Source organism: Centroberyx gerrardi, chromosome 15 (assembly GCF_048128805.1).
Source record: "Centroberyx gerrardi isolate f3 chromosome 15, fCenGer3.hap1.cur.20231027, whole genome shotgun sequence".
Classification (NCBI taxonomy): domain Eukaryota; kingdom Metazoa; phylum Chordata; class Actinopteri; order Beryciformes; family Berycidae; genus Centroberyx; species Centroberyx gerrardi.
Window position 1 is genome coordinate 13,530,651 of NC_136011.1, and position 19,684 is coordinate 13,550,334.

The window sequence follows — 19,684 nt, forward strand, 5'->3', positions numbered from 1 at the left end:
CTAATCAGGACATCTAATCAGGTGAAGCGACATCCAGGAGATGCAATCAACTGATCAGTCTATAGCACTCTTGCTCTGCAACTGTAGATTCACGTCATTATTCCCCCCTATTCTCTTTGATGGGACACCCCCACCACTTCATACTTTTATTGCATTTCCAATCAAGTCAATGTCTTTCATGTCATTACGCTGTAACTGCATTTTGTGATTTTTTTTATCGATATGACAATCTATATACACCAGGGGGAAATAAAAATTGTGCGGCATAATGGTAGGGAAGTCATTTATTACATATCACAAGTATTTAATTATATTACAATATTATTTTCTATAGAGATTATAGAGATTATAGATTATTATTATGAGTTTCACAATTTACATTACTTTTGTGTTGCACTAAAATGACTCTTACCAATCAGAAATGTTGATCATCTGTTGGTTTAGCAACGTGCAAAGAATACATTAACTACCTGAATTGGGTTTTTTTTCTCTTTCATTTAAATTAATTAAAAACAAAGCTTCCATGAAGAAATTATTAGTCAGAGCCATGTCACAGCTGCACTTCTTTGACTTGTGCTTTACCCCATCTCACCTCACCGCCATAGCACTTTTCACCCTTGCACCTTACAGTACCTCTACACACCATTACCCATTTCAATAATGGCACAAAAAAGACTGTAAAAATGTTTTATTCATTATTTGAGTGAGGCATTTTACACCTATGCTGTCGACTGCAGATAAAACTCAGTCACATTCCATTTATACAGCCGCACATGCAAAGACGCTCTTCACTCTTGGTTAGTTGAAGTAAGCAATAATTAAGGTAAGGTGCCACTTGCCATATCTTTTTATCTCATAGCTGTGTAATGATCTTTAATATTGGACGTGTCTCAGCAGATATCTGTCATTTGAAAATGTATAGTAAAGGGTTACAAATATTTCCTCTGTCTCTTCTGCTGATGTTTTAAATATGAGTCTCAAAAGCTTCCATCAGCACCTCAGTAGGACTGAAAGATGTTGAGGCATCTTGCCAGGATCCATCCTTCACAGTGTGAGCGATCTGGTCCTCAGACTTGATAATCAGCAGGTCAGATGTTGAGAATGCACTTTCAGGGTTCTTCTCGTTGCTAAATGTTTGGCCTTTTGAACTCGTGTTAGCATCTTCCCCTGCCTCCACGAGAGACAGGTTTTCCACCTGAAATATAAAAAAGAGCATAATTGGTTTCAAAGTGATCGATTTTGTAGAGAGAAAGGCCAAAGGAGAATGTAAAGGCAACAATCAGGATCTCCCATTCTACCCATTGGTTAACCATTTAGTTAAGTAAAGCTGACTGACTAGAGTCCATTGTGAAATTGCTTCAAACTGTGTTCTCCCCTAAGCGTCCCTGAGGATTGTGATGAATATTCATTGTGTATTGGATCATAATTGACAATTATATATTTGGATTGGATGGATAATCCACTCACCTGCTCTCTGTTTGCTCTAACTATTTGTACCAGAACAAAAATGTAATTGACCAATTAAGTAGCATTGAGGCGCACTGTAAAAGTCATCTCTGCATTTCTGAACACAGACTGAAACACGTCAAGGTATTTAGAGGTTAAACCTATGGAAATGTTTAGCAGCATTCATTACCTTTTTGATTTTGAACTTACTGCAACTCACTCAATGGGCACTTTGGCCATATCACGCACAAAAAAACATTGTATTTTGTTGTTGTTGTTTTTTTTACCTCAAAATGGTTATATTGGAAAGTAGTATTGCTATTTTGTCGCCACTTAGCCTTTTTTTCTGTGAAGTCAGTAGCTACTCGAAAAGCTAACAATTCCCTGCCTTATCTGCCTCAACAAAAATCTGTCCCTGGCTGAAAATAACCATAACCCACTAAACAGGCTGAAAGGTTAAAATGACTTGACCTGTGCCTCATAGTAGACACAAAATGTTCAGGCAGTTTTACAAAGCACATTCATACTGACATTAAAATGATGGCTTCTTTTCAGGTGCTTCAGGCACTTCTACTTCCCCCTCACATTCATAAAAAAGTGAAAGGTAGTCTAGGCAACTTTCACCACACAACTCTATCATAGGAAAATGCAAATGCAAATTATGAGAACCAGCCATTATTTATTTGAATATTTGTATGTATTTAATAGGTTATTTTTCAAACCTAATTGGGAGGGTAGATTTGTGTTAATTCAACTAACAACCCACTGCCTGGAGAAACAAGCTAATGACAGCATAGAGGTGGATAAGGATAAGCTGTCAGATGCAACCACCTTGATGAAACACTATGAAATGTTCCTCTTGTTTTATGTTTTGTCTTTTTGTGGCATATCCCTTTAAGTGTTTCACACCATCAGTTTTCTCTGCCAAGGCAGGTAGAGCCAGGCACTTGAACCTTTAAAACTTCTGTGTTCAAGCTCAGGATGCTAGTCTGTCTTTTCAATACTGCAGCAGTTGCCTATTCTCATTGACTAGGAAATGCAAAATTGTAAGATTTATCTCCAATGAAGCAATTAACACCAATTCAAGCCGTACTTATAATAATAAGTGATAATCTTAAATGCACTGCTCACTTACCATAACTAAATTTTGAATTTTCAAAGCTATGAATTTCATATATCAAATGTTCAACATAGTCTGATAAAATTTGTGAAATTAGCATGAACTCTCAAATGCTGATTACATGTTGGGGACACAAATTTTGTGCGTGTCAAAACAACCCCGCTTCAGTACACTGTGCCAATAGTCAATAGTGCCAATTTGAAGTTCAACTGTGAATGGTTTTTGCTTATTGGTTAAAGTCTCTTTACTCATTTAGATTGTAATTTAAGTGATTAAGAATTGAGCTCACCATCCAAATGTCAGTAATCACAAGCAAGAGCGATTTTACTCCCTTGACTCTTTACTCATCCCTTTATGGCAGCCAAGTTGTTCCCACTTTTTGGGCTTTAGAACGCTTTCGGACACACTTTAGAGGCTGAATGTCATTTAACTAACAGATGAGGAAAAACACCATTCAGACAGCTAATTTTTTAATTAGACAAGAGTAAACGTGATTAATGTCTCTGAGTAACTCCATACATTACCTCTTTAGAAATCAGCGCTTCATTCTCATGAATTGTCACAATAGGGTGGGATGACTGGATGATGTCCAAGAATAGAAAAAAAGAAAAAAGACAAAGAACATGAAGGACAGATAATGAATTACATATTCCTTGTAAAGATATTTTATACTGTTCCTCAAAAAATGACATTGTAGTTTTATAAAAAAACATGTAATAGTGACACACTGCCTCAGTTTCTGCTTGAATTAAATAGCTTATGGAAAAATACTATCAAAGCACCACATTTATGCAATAGAAGCCATAAGTGGAAGTCGTCATTTTAGATAAGCATCTCCACCATTTGGTGTGTAGTCTAAAATCCTTATGGAAAATTGAATGGGCTTTTTGAAAAATGCCAAAAATAAGGGGCTGTGTTGAATGGATACCTACAAGATGTAGTGCATTTAAGGGTTAAAGTACACCCATTAGCATTACCTTTGTGAAGTTTGATCTTTTAGTTACTTTTAATATAAACTTTTGCTAACTAAATGCTAATCATCGGGGAAAGCGGATTCCAATAGCACCGATGCATTGTTTTCATGCAGAGGACATGAGCGACTTCCTTTAGCTCTCGTCTCGTCCCGACTGTGTCGTACATTCAAATTAGTACGATTTTCATAGCATCGCTTTTAATAGTTATTACAGTTGTTATTGTTCATATATAGTTATAGTTGCTTTGCTCTCATTAGTTGTTAGTTCCTTTTCCAGCTGCTGTGTTTTCCAGTTGTTGCTAGCTACATGATAATGACTGCTGTAGGCTAGTCCCTTCCCAAATGATTAGCATTTCACTAGCGACAAAAAACATTTATAAGCCTCTGTGTAGCACAGACTTTATTTTTGCCGTTTCTTTCAAATCCCTTTCATATTTTCCATAGAGATTTTTGACTACACACCAAATGACAGAAATGCTAGATTTAAAGTTACATCAGATTTGCCTCTCTATAGATGAGAATACTAATTATACTTATTGCAAAACACATTATAATGGGCCAGGCAACACTATTGTCATTTCATGAGGATACTGTATTCCCAAAATTCAAAATAATGTCTGACTAATACAATGGAAATTTAAGTACAGTGCATCTTGTTCTTCCTTCCACAACCCCAAATCCCTATCTCCCCCCATCCTGACACATACGTGGAAACGCATTTTGTTCCAGGTAATGATCACAGTGCATTTGACCTCAACACTTTTAACCTTCTCATGGTAAAAGATATATTTTTTGGGACAGGGACAGGTCCAAGTTACACTAAATGCATGTGTTGTTTTTTTGTTAGTCTGTTTTTTTTCTCGGGGATATTGCCATGCAGCACATTAAAAGCCGCAGATGCAGTAAGGGGGCAGCCAGACAGAGATTTTGTATCTCTGTTTGAGTCAATGTATTCTCTATGGGGCTGATATGTTGACGGATGACGAAGAGAACGGAGGGCTTTTAACACAGTGTTTTTCAGATGTCAAAAGTTCAAACCATTTAAAAGAAATTTAGGACCACACTATACGTAATTATCCGTTAACTGTTCACTGACTAGCCTGAAACAACCAAGGAGGAGCTCGCCTTTTCTCTCTCTATTTTCAAAATGGAACTAATTTCACTCGTACACTCAGAGTTGTATGACATGCAGCTTAGAGCGTTGTCTTATCTTTTGTCTGTGAACAAGAATGGCAATAACAAGGAGCTTGTGCTTATCAAGATCCATGTTGCTGTGTTTACAGATTATCCACCAGCTTTTTTCATAAATGCTGCACCTCCATTTAGTATTCCAGTGGGACAAAGAACTTCATGCGTTTCATCTGTTTCTGCCTCCCCCCTTATTAACGTTTGATTTGTCTTGAACGGATTAGACTAAGGACTCAAATTGATTAGAACATTAATAGAAATAGAACATTAATTTTCCATGTTGTGTGGCTGGTTAATTCAGATTGGTATGCACTAGAAGGAGCAAAGGGAGCTGCACTCCTATATCTTCACATAGCTTCATCCATGGTCCAGCTTTGCACTCTGCCATGCAACTGGACGCTTAGCTTTCCCTTCCCTGCAGCTACTTCTGCATCGCTGCACATGACCCTGACTCTTCTTCATCTGGCAGCCGATTAATGGATTGACCTTCCCACCCAAATCAGGACTGAATAGACATTTCCTGTCTTCTACTCTTCTTCCGTGAATTGACAACTCACCTCTTCAAGAAATCCTTCACGTCCCCCTCACATCTGCCTTCCTCCTCTACTTGCACCAGAGCTCCCTGTCATACAAAAAACACCATTTCTGCCTGACTCTTATTTCTTTACCTATCACGTCTCTATTATGCATAGATATTCTAAGAAATCTGGAATATTTGTTACATCTATTGCTTGGGCACTATAGCTTTGACCTTTGCACTTCTAATCAGTCGCATGTGATGATGGCGATCGAGGACCTAATAAGCCTGTTGTGCTGTCGCCACTCAAGCCGCTCTGGAGCATCAGCTAAGGGACTAGAACAGAAATGTAAAATGATAATGTAGACCTGTGTTTTTGTGTTGTGATGTGTTTTGAAAGTTGCAAAAAATTGTCTACATACACAGTAGATTAAACTCTCTAATAATCTAAAAATCTATGTGGCCATAAATATTCTGTGCTCACAACCCCACCATTAGCTCACAATGATCCATAAATTGTTGTTGAAATGTCCCATATTCACATGTTGAGCATTTATCATTCAAGTAATTTCATTTTGGAAATGGAAAAGACACCCAACAGCAAGTCTAAATAACCACACTTTCACCTATTTCATCTATTTGCTATTGCCATTACAAGTATAAGAAAATGTATCGACTGGTAAGAAGTGATGGTGACAGTAATAAAAGAAAGTTGTGGTCACATCATCATGAAAGGCAGAAAATCACAATGACCTTTAACGCTAAAATATGCCGCTGTCTTTCAAGCAAAGTAATTGTGTGTCACTGAGTTTTACTCAAGGAATGAAACGTCTAAACCAATTGATAGAACTGCATGCAAGATCATCAAAACAATTGGACATTAGACTTACTGCCATTCCCAAGGTCTTAAAAATAATTAATTCATTTAGTCTGCTTTCAGGCTATAAAATACTTTGGAAAAAAACTGAAGCCAAGCCGCTAAATTACCAAACCTGTTCTGTACATCTTGGCTCTACACCTTTTGTTTGGAAACCTAAAGGAAAATACTTAGGCATAAACATTAGAACACCAATAAATAAGATATTCAAATCTAATGGCCCAGGTTTACTGAGAATGATAAGTGATGATCTGAAAAGATGGTCAACACTACCCTTATCTTTGTGGGGAAGGGTAGAAATATTAAAAATGAATGTCCTTCCAAGATGATCTTATATAATATCCTCCATTCCCCTTATAATCTCTCAATATTGGTTCAAAGAAATAAATACCTTATTTCCTCAATTCATATGGAAAGGCAAAAAACCTAGAATAAATCATAAGAAACTGTCGTTGCCAAGGAGTAAAGGTGGCATGGGAGGGCCTGATATCTATCTCTACTACCTATGCTAGATTCCCCATCCTGTGGGGCTATGGAGATAGTACTATGAAAGGAGACTGGGATTGGCTGCAGGGACAGCTTGTTGCAGAACATAACAAGTCCATTTCTCTCGCAGCATTACGGTATTGTCCCAAACCCATTCCAAGGCTGATTGATCCACTGATTCAGTTCTCAGTTAGTGTGGTTAAAATGCTACACAGGAGGTTAGGTACTGATGGCACTTCTCTCCCTTCATGCCCATTATGGAGAATTCAGGAAAGCTAATTGTTTTAATGTGAATAAGTGGTTGGAGGGTTTTCTGAACCTATTAAGCATGGAAAAGACAGCATCCCCTCTCCTATCTTTGGATCGGGGAGGGAATGGCTTATGGAACATAATAAGGTCATTTCTGGACTCACAACATTTTCTCCCTATGTAACCCAACATGCATTTTTTTTTTTGGTTGCTTTTTGTCCTGCTTTTGCAATAATGTAATGGGCGGGGGAATGGAAGAAGAGGGAAGGAAAAAAAAAATATATAAAAAAAAGATTGGGGGAAACTTATATTCATGTTTTGGAGCAATAAAGGTTTTGCTTTTTGGATCTTGTGCATGCAGCTGTTTTGCACTTGGATTTAAAAACACATATCGAACATCTTCAGATGCATGTTAAGGTAATCTTTCTGACCCTGAATATTAGCATCCTAAAAACCATGTTTTATTGATCACCAGATTACCATATGCCACAGCCAAATCCTGTTTCAAAATATGCATATACAATGTTTTAGACAGGGATACACAGATGCATTGGTCATGCTTGATTTTTACTAATTACAGACTTTGAGCAGAAAGGTTTGTACGCAACCTCTGCAGCATGATTGTAAGCACAAAACATCAACAGCAGGAAGCAATGATTAATATTACAACACCTTAGATTAAATGAACATGAGCTAAAATGAATAAATGATTACCTTACTGCATAATGTTAATCGTAATTAACCAAAGATCTAATGGTTAAATAAAAACAGCAGGGCAAGCCACAAACAACCAACTATACCAACGTAAGTAGCAGATAGCTGACTGCAGATGGAAATGCAGCTTTGAAGATAAATAGCCTTCGGTGCTTGCCTTTCTCTCTTTCCCTCTTGCCCCAAGGATCCCTAACATGCTGCATATCATTATATTCCACATCATTACAAAGCCCTTGTCATGCCAACTGGATAGCTGTGGAATAAGGTAGCCTTGGTGGTTACATTAGAAATAGTGCTATTGTTTGTCTTCAGCATTTCTTGGGGTAATGTGTGCCTTTCTCATTGAAAACAGTGTTTAACGTGTCAAATGTGTCAAGAACATTGACGAGTTAAAACCCTCTCGGCGGTGGAAGATTCTTGAAAGCATGCAGTCAACAAGATGGTTAGCAAGGTTTAAGTGTTTACAGTCACTTCTGTCCCCCGTATCTCTGCTGATCGTTTGCTTGATGGGAGATCGTCATGCCGACCTTGACACTTAACGAGCGGGAAGGAAACCATTCACAGTCGCATCTTCAAATTAGCCAGTTTCAGACTATAGTTGTGAAATTTCTTAGCATCGGTGTTACTCATAATTTCACGCTGCTTCTACAAATATGCTCTTGTATTTATATCGCTTTGTATCACTGAATGGCCCTTGAAAAAGGAGCTTGTAGATGTCACAGTGTTTATGAAAATTATCAAATGGCATAGTGAACTAGTTTGCTCAGGGATATTATTATTATTATTATTGTTGAAACGATAAGCTCTCTATACAACCCTAGTATCCAACAGTAAAGTTAGAAAGATGTGGCAGAAATGCAGCAGTACAGTATTTGTACCACAAGCTGGAGGAAGCTGTCATTAATTCCGTGGTCGTTCTGCTGCACCACCTGGTTTGTAAGTGCAGGTCTAACTGTTGCAGAATGTCTCTTGTGTACAATCATCTGACCAGAGAGCATGTGCACTTTTCCTGCAGCCTAAATGTACATATTTGTACCATCTTTATTCAAAATTACCATATAATCTACTCTCCTCCCAGCTCTCTTCATCAGCAGGATAGGGGCTGTTTTGTATTATTGGGTTATTGGTTTATTAGCTGCAGCTACTCTTCCTGGGGTCCACATGAAATGCAAAAACATGAGATTGAAACTGAGATTCTGCTTTTCCCTCTGAGCTTCTCTGCGGCTCTACAGAGGGGTATGTGAATAATACTTAACGTTAGGAGGAGTCAAGTTGTCTTATGTTGTTTTGTTATTGTTTTTTAGCCAAAGGGTTTCAGTCTATAGATACAAATAAATAAAACTACAGGTTGATAACTATATCTTTATATATACAGTAGCTATATAGATAGATAGACAGATAGATAGATAGATAGATAGTAACTGCCTGTAACTGACAATGGACATTTGCTGTATATCACTACTGTTGTAGGGTAAGAAAAACTGTACTGGCCCTTCTTCCTGACGTTTTCTTTTGAGATTCATTTACTGTAACATGCATTTGAGCAGTAGACCTACCTTTTTGTTGTCAGTTAAGGATTGCTCCACAATATAGTGCCTGAAGGGGTTAGGGTGATATTCTTCTTCATCTTCCACTGTCAATCTTGGAATGGCAGTCATAGGGCGAATAACCCCAGGCTTAGTCTGGACAAATTGATTCAGTAGAAAAAGAACAGAGAGGCATGCATTGTTAAGTATTGCCTTCTGAGGAGATTTAATTTTACACTATCAATAACAATAGCTTTAGTAGATGCATCAATTAACAAAAAAGTGACTGTATACCTTTTTAGTATCCATCAGCTTTCTTTCAACAGAGGCAGATGGGTGCAAGCTACATAATGATGCCTGAGGAAGCAATGTGATTAAACACAAATTATTTTACAATAATTACCATGGCATTTGGGTATCACACCTCTCAGATGTGGCTGTTCTATAAACAACACATGCATAGAGTAGTTGATTTATTAAATATCCAGTACAGGCTATGAACCATAAATGATGGCTCCAATTAGAACTTTCCATAGACTGATAAACAGTTCTTAATTTGTAAATGGTGAGGTCCCGGAACCGTGTGCCAAAGTGCAAATCAAACCGCTTGAAGCTATCGTTTGTTCCAGCCTCCATCAAGCTGCTGAACTCTAATGCTAAATCTTAGTGCAATAGAGCAATGTGCAATAAATACACAAGCACTTTAGCACTTAGCACTTTTGCACTTTAATTCCTACAGTTTCTTTTTAAGCCGTCGTGTTGTCAATGTCAAATGTATAGTCAAATTTATTTTTTATGTCTTTAAGATGTTTTTATGTGAAGCAACTGTCTAGCATCGTGTCAAACGCTTCTCATGTTTTGTGATGTTTTTGTGATGTTTTTTATGTGAAGCAACGGACCGTAGCACTGTGCCCAAGACAAATTTCCCCTCGGGGACAATAAAGTTTACTCTACTACTCTACTCTCTACCAAGTGGTCGGTGTTCCCGCGAGTCGGTCTGGAGGGAAAAGGTTCCGGAACATATCAAGACAACAAGCGCATTGGAGGCACGGTGGTGCTCAGTACAGCCATATAGCTAGACCTAACAGCCTAAACATTAGGCTACTAAATGACCGACTATATGACCTTAGAGCTCCGACTACTGGGGACCTATAACAATATTTGATTATTGTATAGGCTACATAATGCTCATTTTGTCCAAACCGATGGGTTTTTACAAACCTGCCCTTCAAGTAGTGGACTAAAGATATAGCCTAACTGCGCTGTGCACAACATAAAAATGCCCGCATACTTGGCTGTGAGATATCCTAATCATACATAAACACATCAAGGAATCTGCAATGGCTTCAACCATTTACCAGACAAATTCTGGTTCGAGTAGTTATGCGTCAATATTCAATACAAATACTTTAATAGGATATCTATTTTAAACGTAGGAAACAACGTCAGCGAATAATGAAATGACAGCAGTAAAACGTGTCATGGTCATGCCACGCAGCTAGAAGTAGACCTAAATGCGACACTCAGCTGGACCGCGCTGGTTTTGAAATACCCACATTGATGTGGGGCTTACAGCCCTTCACTCAACCAACTATATTACCAATTATTTTTGGACACTCAACATAACATGCACAATTTCCCACATATTTAACTGTGGGACTTACAGGTCCGCACTCCAAATAATTCGGCAGGATCCGGCATAAATTAAGCACTGCTGATAAACCAAACAAATAAATATACTGGCAATAAGAACAACATACAACATGATAATTATTGTCTCTCTCAAGAGTGAAATTTTAACTATATGTGATAGAGAAAAGCGTAGCCTACATCGCCTTGTACTTTTAGACTTATACTTAGACTTTTACTGCCCCAAAGCACAAAACATGATATACTGTATATGTGGGGGGTTGATAGGGTTGTTGATCAAAACCAATGACTCAGCCATTATTTTACCAGGTGCTGAGATTTCTGGCTTTCAAAACTCACTTTCTGGCCCGTACTCTGTATTGGAACCAACACTCCCTGCTCAGTGGCATTTCAAGACACTCCCAATCAACAACCCTGCACCTATTTGCATGTTCAACTGCTGTTACGAGGGAGTGAGCAAGCGGCGTCACATGACATTTCTGCTATGAAAGCTAATAAGCCTTGTTCTCAAGCCAAAAAGGCAAATGACAACAGTATTATTATTACAGTGTTTTGCATCGTGTAATATTCCTCTTTACTGCTCGACCAGTTTCTGTTGAATCTCTGCTCCAATTAGCTATCTGACATGTCTCAATTATGAAAAAGTGACTCTATTGTTTGCATCTGTTACGAACAGGTGAAAATGGCGTGTCCCATTTGTGATATTGTCACGTATTCCTTTCTTGGCAGAGGAACATAATCTTCACATAATTAGTGTCCACAGCATATAACCTGTGATTCAGAGTTCGTACTCATTTCACAAGATTTTATGAGAGTGTGTGTCTATTGATGTTGTTTCACTTCCTACTGATCACAGATAAAGGTCAATAAAGGTCATAGATTACTTAATACCCGTTTAATTGCCATGGCACTTTCTTTATTCATGGTCATAGAAACTCTAAAACCCCGACCTGGAATTTATTTTAAGTATATCAGTTATACATACAGACAGATTTTTGATGGAAAATCTCTTCACCACTTTCATATTCCATTATAACTTTCAATACGACTTTGTGCTACAATGTTTACAAACAATAAAACGTCAAATGAACCATTTATATCTTACCAGAGCAATTTAAAGTCATGTATATTTGTCACAAACGGACAGTCCTTTTATCAATTTAATTTGGGACTAAAAATGTCTTTAATGCAGTAAATCAAAACATATACGTAGTCAGTAGTGGATTGACACTGTCTCAATGGGGGATTTCACACTGAAAACTCAAGAAAGAAAAATATTTGGCTTTTACTCACATATTTAGTTTCACGTCCCGGGGATCTTGGAAATGATGTGTTTTGCTGCATGTGCTGAAACCAAACAAAAAAAGAAAATACTGAAACAAAACTAAAGAACCAGCTATACCCTATACCTTTGTGGTTCTGAAACTTAAGTGCAGAAGAGGATTAGGGCCACATGTGAAAAATGTATTTGAGTTCTGAGATGAATCTCAGAATTCTGAGTTTAAATTGAGAATTCTGAGAACAAAGTGAGAATCCTGTGTTTCTGACTTTATTCTCAGAATCTCAGAATTCTGACTTTAAACTCAGAATTCTCACTTTGTCCTCAGAATTCTAACTTTATTCTCAGAATTCTGAGATTAAACTGGAAATGGAACAAAAACAAAATGGAACATTCATCATTTGAAAAATGTGACACCTACTGATGAGAAAAATGAAAGGCTAAAATTACACTAAGTGGATATATCTTTATTTTGATATTGAATGAACTTCATGATTTTTTCTAAATTGTATCTACAATTCCTAGCTGCTGTTTTTTTGGTTTGTTTGTTTTTGTGCTTTTTTTTCTAACTTTAACTCCTGTGGCAAGTGGAGAAACCTTTTCACTCTCCTTTGTTATTCTCTTTTAACCAGTGAATGCAATTTCCATCACTTTTGTTCTGCTAGAAAAGCATCTTAATTCACATCACACACTGACACCTCGTAGATGACAGTGTGGACACGCACACACTCCTTCTCCCTCTCTCTCTCTCTCTCTCTCTCTCTCTCTCTCTCACACACACACTCATACACACACACACACACACACACACACACAGAAACCATGAGAGGCTTTATCCTTTGATGAATAATAAACAGCTGTCTTTCCATTCCTTGACGAGTACACAATCAGAATTCAGTTTTATCTCTCTCTCTCTCCCTCTGCGTTTCATTAAAGCACAATATGCAGTACTTGTTTCCTTGGGTTCAAGGTTATTACAGTTTTGCATTTCTTATTTTCTACTAGATCCTATCTATCTACTAATTCCAGGAATCTCTGTCTGTGAGTGAGTAAGTGTGTGTGTGTGTCCTTCGCATATCTCGAGAACCGTTCGTCCGATCTACTTCACACTTGACGGGTGTATTGCTGGGGACCCAAGGACGTGCAGTGTCGGATTTGGTGCAATTTGGACACGCGACACGTTCAATATTAATAAACTTTGACTAAACAAGCGAACAGCGAGCCGCTCAGCTCTGTGTCTGAGTGCAGCGGGGGCTGTTTGATATAAACACCGTCACATCACAGCAGGGCGGGGCTTCAGGGCTCTGACTGGCTGAGCGGGACAAAGGCGCGCACCCCGCTCAGTTAAACTGCCCGAGAGAGAAGAACGAGCACACACAGGAGAAAAAAACAAAGGCGGAGGCAGTAAAACTAGCCAATAGGAGCGCAGACACGTTTGATTGGCAGCAGAATCAACCAATGGAAGGCCGTAAACTGCTTCTACTGTTCAAGTGCATTTTAGTCTCACTGGTGAAGTTTCTGTCTAGTATCTCGAGAAGTTTTAGCACAGTATTTCCGTGGCCAGCCAGGGGACCAATCTGTCTTGTCTATCCTGCAGAGAATTACCTTTGGGTGGCTAATTGAAGTTAGGCCCATTTATTAACACATTTATTAAACATTCTGTCTTCAATCTATTTATTTTCTTTCCATAATTGGTGAGCCCTTTTTCAACACTTTCATTCTGTTATCACCTCCTTGGAGGGGGGTTATGTTTTCTCCTCATTCCTGTTATATCTCAAAAAATATGAATGGATTTGCACAAAACTTAATGGAAAGATTTGTCGTGGGGCAAGGAAGAACAGATTAACTTGTCATACCAATTGGCCAAAGGGGGGCATGGCTTCTCACAAAAAGGCATTTAACTTCCAAACGGATTTAATTAATAGCACAAAACTTTGTGTGCCTTTCAGCAGACATTATTGGTCCAATCAAACAACATCTGGGCACTGGAGAGCTCATTTCCAGTTTAGATATAACCGCCCTGCTAATTTTTCCCAAACTTTGTCCAGTGGTAGAAGGGCAGCTCTAATGGCCACTGAACAGATATAGAGCTGATTGGCCATGTGGTGTTGTGATAATCAGCTAAAATGCTTAAAAGTGGCTAGAATTTGAACGGGCAGATCTCATGTCCCATTTCAGGTCCAGTCATGAAAATGTGTGCATCTCCTAATGTGAAACAAGTTGATAATGTGGCATGGAAGAAATTATTAACTTTTTTTATTTACATAGTTACATAGTGTTGTCTGAGGTATGCGCTCTGCTGAGTGCCATCTAGTTTTGTCAGAAATGAAGGCAAATTTAAAATGAAGGAGCCTGTGAATAACAAATTTTGGCTCTATGCTTTCCTCATTGATATAAGAATATAAATGGCTAATGCTGTGACAGTATAATGTACAGATCAACATTATTGTGACTTTTTCATGTTATTTTCATGTTATATTACATTGTGTGATGGTACAACATCACCATGTCATGACATGTCACATGGTGTTAACCTTTGTTAATGGTGTGAGCATTTGTTAGTTTCAGAACATACTTTACCTGCAGACCAACATTGCTAGTTGATTCCCTGGAGGGTTGAGGTGACCGGGATGTTTTGCACTTAAAGGTTGCAAGAATAAAGCCATGAAAATCAACATCCACTACACAGTCCAACATTGTTATATTTTTTTTTATGTTAATACTGATATAATTAACTGAACTCACTGTTGGAATGGAGTCCCCCAGTATCTCATCTATCACTGCATACAGTTCCTCTGACTGCTGTCGGAGCTGTGCAGGTGAGCACATCTGTAGAAAGAGATTGCAGTTAAATACTGATATGATCTCTTGTGGTAAATGTCCAGTAAAATCAATACTGTCCTGTACAGTGATACCTCAGCATGGGTATCTGTAACACCTCTGTCCAACGTCTCACGTGGCTCTTCTTCTCTTTCCACCTCATCATCTATTGCCTGTGAATGGAATGGAGGGTGAGAAGAAAGATTCAGCTCATTGCCAAGAGTGACATTTGTTGCTTACTGATTTGTGAGACTCTAGTCCTAGAATTTCCTAACCTGAAGTGTTTACAACATTAAATCCCTCTAGTCTAGACAGTTCATATTCATTCACTTTGTATTCTGCACAGTGCATCCCACACTGTCATCCTAAAAGTATCATACTGCAGTGCAAATTAGACAGCAATTGTTTAATTTTATTTATGTCTCTTTTGATTCTCACTTGGTTTTGACTGAAGCTGTTTCACACATGCAATATCATTCAAATTACACTTGCAGTAACTTAACTGTAGCTTGTAAATCCTCCTGAAATTAGTTTTCTGTCATTTTTCTTGCAGGTTTTGAATCGCAAAATGAAAATGAATGTTCTATAAAGCCTGATGTGTGGGAAATAAAGATTAGTCTTTTATATATATAAGCCTCCTTTTTAACGCAAACTGTCTCACCTATATACAGTGTGTTTCCATTTCACCTTCCTTCCATAACGCTCCAAGAGTGCTATACAAAAACTATTAAAACATACATGCACCAGATGTGTCAGGATCAAGCACCCATCAAGGGGTCAGGTGCCTGCCATGTTGTCAGGTAGCATGAGATGAGAGATTAGTGGGATTAGAGCCAAACATGGGAGCTCACCTGCTGGTCCAACAGAAGGGTATTTGTGGGAATTGCAGCAAGCGATTTGTAGCTCAACTTAATCTTGTGTGGCTAGAATTTAGAGAAAGGAAAGAACAGAAAATAAATAAAAAATGAATTTACTCTTCAAAATTCTGCATTTTCTTAAAGATGCAGTTTGGTGTATGTCTCTGGAAATGTGTCAGGTACATTGTAGGCATTTCTTTAGGCATGCTATCTTATACTCGTCATTCTCAGGCTAAGAAACTAGCCACACTCAAGTTGCACAACAGCAAGTGCAGCAGTGAAGTCCCTTAGTCTGCGTTCACAGCACTAGAAACCACATCATCTTGCCACTGTCCAGATGGCTGATTTGAGTACGTGATTGGCTGCTGAAGTCACCCAAACGTTTAGTCGCAGCCAATTTTTCCACGCTGACAGGCAAGAAAATGGGGTGACTGTGTTCAAAATCAACTTATATTTCTCTGATTGCAGTAAATGAATGGCCTCCCGGTGGATAATTTCTCAAATTGCTTGTGGGGTGATTGCACAGTTATTTAGAAGCTTCAAGCAGCATTTTTGGTGTCCATGTCTACAGACCAGAGTTTGAAAAAACCTGTTACATGGGATGTCAGAGTTCTATGATGATGACTTTTTGATCTATTCTTCCCTCTTGCTTTGAGATATAACATTGTAGACATGTCACTCCTTAAAATCTTACAAACTATACCTTTCAAATCTCCCTGAAGCAAAGATCAAAAACATAACCCACTCTGCAACATCAATGACTGTTATTGACTTTTAGACATACATCTAAAAACAGTTCTAGACAGAGGACAACACTTGATATCAAGATATCAAGTTGGTGAAATCCGTTTTTAGCAGCATAGGGGTGATGACTGAAAGTATGCCAGAGAACATATTGAATAATATCCTCAGTGTAAACAAGCAGATGTCATGCAAATCGCAAGCAGAGTAACTACCTTTCTTTTTTTACCCTCCCTGTCACTGCAGTCTGATATTCCACTCCAGGGCCTTGGAGAGGGCGTGGAGCGCAGGGAGAGAGAAGGGGATGGAGTGAGGTCTCTGATTGGCGGAGCGGGAGAGGGTGTAAGGGTGAAGCGGTCTGGAGTAGGAGAAGGTGAGTTGGTGGGTGATGGCCATCCGGGAAAAATAATGGGTGTGTAGCGGGAAGGAGACAGACAGTGAGCTTTGTGGACTTGTGGTATCCTGTCTCTTGCGGAAACAGGGTAGCTCTCCTCCGACTGCCACCTTCCTTTCACAGTATTGTGTGAAGGAGGAGGCGGTGATTTGGTGGCAGAGGAAACTGTGACATTGGGCGGGTGTGACTGAGAAGGCTGGGATGCAGGAGAGCGGGAGGGGAAAGATCTTAATTGTTGAGAAAGGGAATGAAGCCTTGAGAGGGATGAACATGGCTGTCGACTCCTTTCCTGCTGCACAGACGTTTCTTGCTCATTAATAGGTTTAGGGGACAGGGAGATGAGTTTTGCGTGGTTGTTATCTCTTGTGTGGCCCTTGGGATACATCAGACTGTTGCTGGGCTTAAACTTAAGGGACTGACACTTGGAACTGCCGATAGACGGGTGTTGCAGTTGTTCGGACGCTGCAGAGCCAAATGTTTCTTCGTGGTTTACTGGAGTAGGAGAAATAGGTTTGAGTTGTGACACTGGTGAGCAAAAGAGTGGCGCTCGGGGCAGTGGATTGTTCTTCACTGGTTTAGAGCGGGTTTGAAAAACAGTTTGAGGTGTGGGCGAAATAACCCTCTCCCATCTAGGTCCACTGTTTGAATGAATTTGTTCTGAGCACTTTGTTAGTGGAGTATGAGGGCCTGTTTTGTTCAGTTCCTTTAACTGCACAGATGGAGGGGCAGTGACGCACCTATAGGGCTCCCTGGGACACTGGCTCTGAGCCTGACTGTCTATGGAGGCTGATGACGGGAATCTGGAGGAAAACTCCAAGGGAATGGAGGCCACACTGGAGGCTGCCGAGCAGGCGTTACACCAGGACAGGGTCACAGGGTTAACAGGCCAGCAGGGGGAGTAAGGCCTCTGCAGAGCAGGGGACAGGATGGGAAGGCGGCCTTTTCTCAGGATGGCAGTGAGGAGGGACAGTCGGGTAAGAGGGAGCCGGTGCCGGGAAGGTGGAGACTGGGGACACAGTGAAGACGACAGGCTCTCGCAGGACGAAAAACAGCTTTGAGGCATGTTAAGCAGACTAGAGCCGGGAGCCAGAGTGTGCCTCTTGACCCTGACCACAGCGGGGGAGAAAACGCCTGACCGGACAGAGGAGCAGGGGGAAACGGTGCGGCTGAAAGAGACGGGGGACGTTTCGCCGGACAGCTGCATGGCAGACCAGCTCTTCTCTTTGTCCCAGCCCTCCGAGAGGATGGACTCTCTAGAAGAAGCTGGGGTGGGAAACAAGTCTGTGGAGTTTGTGGGACTCGTTCTGTCTTCTGACGCAGACGCTCTATTTACAAAGAAACCTGAGCTAACCTCAGCACCAAGAGAGGTATCGTGACACTGCTGTTGGGAAATGCCCCTGTGTTTATCAACAGCTGTTTCCATAGAGGCCGGCCCGGCAGCTAAATGGTTGGGTGTATTTTCAGCCCGAGTACTGAATGAGGGAGAGGTTTGCGGGAAGTTCATGTGATCCGTTGGATGCTTCAACTGAGGAAAGAGAAACATAATTTTTTTTTTTCATCAAATGACAACTGAGCATAACACACTTTGAACTGCTGTGATTTGTTTTGTTTCTATACTTAATCTGCAATTCACACCTCTGGCAAAGATTACTGAAAATGGATCTCAACCTGAAACTCAGAAAAATCATTTAAATATTTATTTAATAATATTTACATTTTTTATCTTTTTTTTTTAAATACTAATAAAAATTGTAGCAGAGACATTTTGAACTAGGCTGGATTTGAATGTTTTTAATGTACTTTAATGAAGCCATATTCTGAACTTTAGCTCTGTAAAATCACTGCTAAAAATAAACCCAATCCATTACATTATACAGTAGACCCTAATCTGTAGATATTCATTGGGACATTTGCATATCAATTTATTATTGGGTTCTAATTAAAATGTCAGATAAAGGCAGTTAGTGTGACCTTTGTCAATACAGTCATTTTTTTTTTCTTTTAAATAATGATCTCCTGTCAGTGCTTTAGTATAAATGTCATCTTGATATTGTACATTTTGAACTGAATGAGTGAATTGCATAAATCCACAAACAGAAACACACACAAACACACACTCAGACGTCTATATTGTAAAATTGCAATCTTAAAGCTTTCTTTTACAGTTTCTACAGAGTGCTCATGCTCTTTTACTTACTTGAAGATGTGTCTCCCCTTGTATAATGTGTCCTGCTCCTCCCTCCTCTGAATCTTTGATATAGACTACCTCTGCCTTGAAAATCTCCCCGTCTGACATTGTCTCCCCAGTTGCTTCCTGCCTGGACACAGCTAAATTCTGACAAGGGAAAATAAAGCGAATGTTAAGGCGGAACTGAGCCAGTGAAACCTGATCAAGCCCGAGGTGAACTTCAGCGAGCCCCTGAGTGTATCGGCTTCTCAGGGGTGTGCTTAGTTTCACTAGACCACATGCCCCACACATATAATTCACATGTACAAGCACATGTCCTGCTGAGATTAGCATAGTACATCCCTCATGTGCAGAAGTGAACAAATGAGCTAAATATACACATAGCTTTGTATACACACAACTTTGAAGCTATCGGAACTGAATGAGGTAGAAACACATGAGCAAATATGACTAGTCTATTTATTGTCTATCTATATATGTATGAGTATATCTATATCCATGTATCTATATATATCTGTATATAACTGACTTATAAATGACATATGTAAGTAAGCTTGATCCTAGTTAAGTCAGATGCAAATTTTATATATATACTGTATGTGTGTATATATATATATATATATATATATATAGATAAGTGAATATACATGCAGGTGCAT

At 39.3% G+C, this 19,684-nt stretch overlaps 1 protein-coding gene across 1 annotated transcript; it reads right to left on the reverse strand.

The window, feature by feature from the left end:
- Window positions 1-440: 440 nt before the first annotated feature.
- mlip (muscular LMNA-interacting protein) lies at window positions 441-19,199 on the reverse strand. Its single transcript, XM_071912810.2, has 11 exons — window positions 19,035-19,199; window positions 16,659-18,386; window positions 15,697-15,768; window positions 14,941-15,018; window positions 14,771-14,854; window positions 14,606-14,665; window positions 12,040-12,093; window positions 9,391-9,453; window positions 9,127-9,252; window positions 3,091-3,144; window positions 441-1,195 (listed from the first exon to the last, which is right to left on the reverse strand). Exons 1-11 carry the CDS (start codon window positions 19,131-19,133, stop codon window positions 965-967), a joined length of 2,649 nt encoding a protein of 882 aa, XP_071768911.2. The 5' UTR covers window positions 19,134-19,199; the 3' UTR covers window positions 441-964.
- Between the last annotated feature and the right edge of the window lie 485 nt (window positions 19,200-19,684).

Bases quoted from the DNA above. Each gene is read 5' to 3' on its own strand.
- mlip (XM_071912810.2), bottom strand. From the start codon at position 19,133: ATGTCAGACGGGGAGATTTTCAAGGCAGAGGTAGTCTATATCAAAGAT. The intron at 18,387-19,034 runs GTAAGTAAAAGA...TGATGAAAAAAA, and splicing joins AAGGGGAGACACATCTTCAA to AAAATTATGTTTCTCTTTCC. The intron at 14,855-14,940 runs GTATCACTGTAC...CTCTTTCTACAG, and splicing joins TTACAGATACCCATGCTGAG to ATGTGCTCACCTGCACAGCT.